The 5900-nt window shown below is 37.6% G+C and overlaps 1 protein-coding gene across 1 annotated transcript; it reads right to left on the bottom strand.

The window, feature by feature from the left end:
* Positions 1-459: 459 nt before the first annotated feature.
* On the bottom strand, positions 460-2320 carry Cyp303a1 (Probable cytochrome P450 303a1). Its single transcript, XM_075293983.1, has one exon. The coding sequence runs from the start codon at positions 2036-2038 to the stop codon at positions 527-529; it is 1512 nt and encodes a 503-aa protein (XP_075150098.1). The 5' UTR covers positions 2039-2320; the 3' UTR covers positions 460-526.
* Positions 2321-5900: the final 3580 nt, after the last annotated feature.

Consider the following 5900-nt stretch of genomic DNA (forward strand, 5'->3'; position numbering starts at 1 on the left):
TGGGGGGATCCATATAAAAATTGAGATTGTTTGATGTTTTAATCATTATTGATTTTTCTGGTGTGGTCACGAATTTTCACTCTGGGACGCATATTTAAGGAGATATGCCCAAAATAATATCAAAATTTTGATTTTTGTAGGTTTACTATCGAAATTTTGGCTTTTTAAGGGATTTTCATCAGGGACCGCAACGGTCCAAAAGTTATAACACAAAAGTTATTTTTAATCGTTATTTTGTGACTAAAAAAATACTCGAATGAAACTCGCTCTAAGACGCATAATTAAGAAACTTTACAAAAAAACTTTGGATTTTTATTAAAATTTCGCGAAAAATTTAAACACTTTCAATTTAAAATTAATTTGATTAAACTATCTCGTGATGTTAAAGAACAATATATTTGCTTGTATTACTGGCATAAAAATGAATTAAAACTAAATCATGTAAGAAGAAAAACAAAATTTAATTTCACCAACCACTTGTACTATTTCAATTTTATTTTAGTTTATTGTTTTTGTAACAATTCTATTAATCTATAACACCAGGACGGGGTATCATATATGCCATATACGGTTTCACCGATGATGTGACACCATCCAATGGCTCATCGTCTGGCAATGGACCAGGTAGAGGTTCAAAACGGAAATTTTGTAACACTGTTGTTACGAACATAAACATGGTTTGTCTGGCCAATATTTCACCCATACAACGATGACGACCATATCCAAAGGGACTATGAAATTCCGGGACTTTTAAATTGCCATCCACTAAATATCGCTCCGGCATGAATTTATTGGGCTGAGGAAAATTAACAGGATTCATTAACATGCCACGGAAGCATGCAACCACCATGGTATCCTTGGGTATTTCATAGCCTGCTAAGCGGGTGTCGCACAAAGCACGATGTGGTATACCAAATGTATTGCCCATAAAGAAACGAACACCCTCCAGTACAATGCCTTCGCAATATGGTAACTTCAGGCGATCCTTCCATTCGGGAAGACGTTCAAGGCCCACAACCTCTTTTATTTCATTGAAAGCTCTCTCTTGTATCTCGGGATTACGAACCATATGAAGAAAAGCAAATCCCAAACTTTTGTTCGTGGTCTCGGATCCAGCCAAAAATAGATCTAGACAAACCGACATTAACTGTTCTTCAGAAAACGTGGGCTTGTGGTTTGGTTTCTCGATCTCCCTCAGATATGAATCCATCAAATCTCGTGGCACATCGTAGTTTCTAAATGTCTCCTTGTGTATTTCCACTTCTTTGCGTAAAAAGCTATAGAAACGTTCATGACTCTCCACAAAGTTGGTATAGCCGGAATAATTGGGAGCTATATAGCGCATAAATGGAAAGTGGCTAAACATGGCACCAATCATATCAATATGCTGCAATAACTCAAAGAACATTTGCAATATATTGTTGATCTCTTTACTGCGTCGATCGTAGCGTTTGCCTGACATCATTACCCATAGATTATTCAAAACATGGACGGTGAAAATATTGACCATAGCAACTTCAGCCTTTTTGCCATGATGTTGTCGTACCATAGATTTTAAATCTTCCAAAAGATGTTCACATTCCTGTTGAATGCCATGAATCATGCCACTGCGGGCAAAACCGAAATCCTTGAGATGTCTCAGTATGAATCTTCTCTGTTCAAGCCAAAGTTCCTCATCGGTTACCAAGATTCCAATCTTGGAATTGAAAGTACGCGTGCGATAAAATATACCATCCGGCTTGCCATCCATATCTTCATTGGTCATCATTTCCTGTATGGTATCATTATAATAGGCTATCACCAGTTTATCTCTTCCGATCTTAAGACCATACAGGCCATAGGGATTCACATAATGTTTGGCCAGTTCATCGACAACTTTGCAAAAGAGACCGAATTTGGAGCGTAACTGATAGATTTGAATTGCACAACCCACAATGGGGTACCATTTTGGTCCTGGCGGGAAACGATCAGGCTTTCGTACATCCCACAAAAGGAATATTAAAATGAGGATTGTAAAAAATGTGACAGCATAGAACATGATGCTGTAGCTTTTGAACAACTGTTTACACTTATGCACTTAGTGGTCGATTTGAAGTTTTCCAAAAACAAAAACTCTTTCTATGTGTGAAAATTCAATGATAAATTACTTCCGTTTTCCACAATTACTTATTGCGATCCATTTTATTTTGATACGTTTTGGACGCGTGTGCTACTCTCAATCAGTAAAAGTTTTCCTCGTTTTAATTTCTTTATCGTTTTTTCTTTTTCTTTGTATAGCTTTAGTTGTTTTAAATCTGGCCAATGGACTGAAGCGTTTTCTTTGGTTGCATCATATTTTATACCAATGGACAAGTGCGCCAGACCAGACCATACTATCATACAATCTTCATGGTTGTTTGGCCACTATTATCGATTCATTTCTCCCATAGAGAGTATATTGAGTAAATTTTCTTTGGTTTTTCACTTTTCACAATAACCTGTCGGTTGCATAATGCCTTCTTGTGGATTTGTGGTAGCGATGCTCCACTAACTGCCAATAGATTTCTTATTGGGATTTTCATCTGTTACGATAGTGGCTTAATGACTTACTATTTGAAATTGGCATAATTTTCATTGATAGAAAATTTGATTGACATCAATAAATGGATTTAATAGATAGACTAGCAATTCTGCCAAAGGTTTATAGGTTAGGTTGAAGAGATTTTGCAATCCGTCCATAAGATGAAGAATCTGTGCCTGTTACAAATAGCCAAAATGATAACAAGCAAAATCAAAATACTGATTATGGCAGCGACAACCAAAGTGATGAGCCTTATGAGGAACCAAATAAAAATGACACAAATGATGTAAATGCTAGCATTCAAGATATTAACGGCCAAAATACTTCAGAAACTCTCAGAAGACGTGAGAAGAAATGAAACCCACCAAATAGGTTTCTGGGATTTATGATGGGATACTCAGCTACAATGTCGATTCTACTGCGTTAAAACCACCCGAAGGTTATTGCGAAATACCTAAAAGACCAGATGCTGAGAAGCTTTTAAAGAAGAATTGGAATCAATGAAAATAAACAACGTTTGGATTCTTGAGAAACCACCACAACATGCGAAGTTACTAAAATCAAGGTGGATTTCCAAAATAAAACATGATGAAGATGGGAATCCTATTAGATACAAAGTTCGCTTAGTCGTCAAGGGGGTAGATTATAGTGAAGTATATGCACCCGTCGCAAAACTTTATTCAATTCAGGTGATAACAGGTTGACTGATAAGTCCCCGGTTTGACACATATATGGCGTCGCTAGTATTAAATGCATATTATTTTTATATAGTACCAACCTTCAAATGATTCGTGTCAAAATTCGACGTCTGTAAGTCCATTAGTTTGTGAGAAAGAGCGTCTTTTGTGAAGCAACTTTTGTTATTGTGAAAAAAAATGGAAAAAAGGACTTTCGTGTTTTGATAAAATACTGTTTTCTGAAGGGAAAAAATACGGTGGAAGGAAAAACTTGGCTTGATAATGAGTTTCCGGACTCTGCCCCAGGGAAATCAACAATAATTGATTGGTATGCAAAATTCAAGCGTGGTGAAATGAGCATGGAGGACGGTGAACGCAGTGGACGCCCGAAAGAGCTGGTTACCGACGAAAACATCAAAAAATCCACAAAATGATTTTGAATAACCGTAAAATGAAGTTGATCGAGATAACAGAGGCCTTAAAGATATCAAAGGAACGTGTTGGTAATATCATTCATCAATATTTGGATATGCGGAAGCTCTGTGCAAAATGGGTGCCGCGCGAGCTCACATTTGACCAAAAACAACAACGTGTTGATGATTCTGAGCGGTGTTTTCAGCTGTTAACTCGTAATACACCCGAGTTTTTTCGTCGTAATACACCCGAGTTTTTCCGTCGGTGAAACATGGCTCCATCACTACACTTCTGGGTCCAATCGACAGTCGGCTGAGTGGACAGCGACCGGCGAACCGTCTCCGAAGCGTGGAAAGATCCAAAAGTCCGCTGGCAAAGTAATGGCCTCTGTTTTTTTGGATGCGCATGGAATAATTTTTATCGATTATCTTGAGAAGAGAAAAACCATCAATAGTGACTATTATATGGCGTTATTGGAGCGTTTGAAGGTCGAAATCGCGGCAAAACGTCCCCATATGAAGAAGAAACAAGTATATACGGCCGTAAGTTCGGCCAGGCCGAATCTTATGTACCCTCCACCATGGATTGCGTAGGAACTTCTACTAAAGACTGTCATCCACAATCGAATTACTTGGGTTGCGATAACACTTGCCGATGGCAAGGTATCGTAAAACTTTTTAACACTGTCTTCTAAATTGTAAGTTAGTCCATAAGGGGTATATATTAAACAAAAAAAGGCCGATTAAATACGTATATAATTCAGTTTGACAAAATTTTCTATGGAAGTAAAATGTTGACAAAATTTTCTATAGCAATAAAATTTTGACAAAATTTTCTATAGAAATAAAATGTTGACAAAATTTTCTATAGAAATAAAATGTTGACAAAATGTTCTATAGAAATAAAATGTTGACAAAATTGTCTATAGAAATAAAATGTTGACAAAATTTTCTACAGAAATAAATTTTTTACAAAATTTTCTATAGAAATAAAATTTTGGCAAAATTTTCTATGGAAATAAAATGTTGACAAACATTGCTATAGAAATAAACTTTTTACAAAACTTTCTATAGAAATGAAATTTTGACAAGACTTTCTATAGTAATAAAATTTGACAATTTTTGCATGCTTGTTAGAGACCGTATACTAACATCAGATACCCAATTTCAAACGGATCGGATGAATTTTGCCCCTCCAAGAGGCTCCGGAGGTCAAATCTGGGGATCGGTTTATATGGGAGCTATATATAATTATGGACCGATATGGACCAGTTTTTGCATGGTTGTTAGAGACCGTATACTTAGACCACGTACCAAATTTCAACCGGATCGGATGAATTTTGCTGCTCCGGAAGGCTCCGCAAGCCAAATTTGGGGATCGGTTTATATGGGGGCTATACGTAAACGTGGGCCGATATGGCCCATTTTCAATACCATCCGACCTACATCAATAACAACTACTTGTGCCAAGTTTCAAGTCGATAGCTAGTTTCGTTCGGAAGTTAGCGTGATTTCCACAGACGGACGGACAGCCGGACAGACGGACGGACGGACGGACATGCTTAGATCGACTCAGAATTTCACCACGACCCAGAATATATATACTTTATGGGGTCTTAGAGCAATATTTCGATGTGTTACAAACGGAATGACAAAGTTAATATACCCCCATCCTATGGTGGAGGGTATAAAAAATGTAATGTGTCGGATATATAAAACAGATTTAAACTGCCAAAAATTAGGACGGGCGGAATTTCAAATAACCACTGCCATACAACAGATGACAGCAATAGCTGTACAATTACGAGTGTTTCTATAGAAGTAAAATTGTGAAACATCGATTTATAAATGGTCTATCAGTTATGGACATTAGGTTAGGTTAGGTTATGTGGCAGCCCGATGTATCAAGCTCACTTAGACTATTCAGTCCATTGTGATACCACAGTGGTGAACTTCTCTCTTATCACTGAGTGCTGCCCGATTCCATGTTAAGCTCAATGACAAGGGACCTCCTTTTTATAGCCGAGTCCGAGCGGCGTTCCACATTCCAGTGAAACCACTTAGAGAAGCTTTGAAACCCTCAGAAATGTCACCATCATTACTGAGGTGGGAAAATCCACCGCTGAAAAACTTTTTGGTGTTCGGTCGTAGCAGGAATCGAACCCACGACCTTGTATATGCAAGGCGGGCATGCTAACCATTGCACCACGGTGGCTCCCACATTACATTAGAGGCCATTAATTTAATGTA

Source organism: Haematobia irritans, chromosome 2 (genome assembly GCF_050003625.1).
Source record: "Haematobia irritans isolate KBUSLIRL chromosome 2, ASM5000362v1, whole genome shotgun sequence".
Classification (NCBI taxonomy): Eukaryota; Metazoa; Arthropoda; class Insecta; order Diptera; family Muscidae; genus Haematobia; species Haematobia irritans.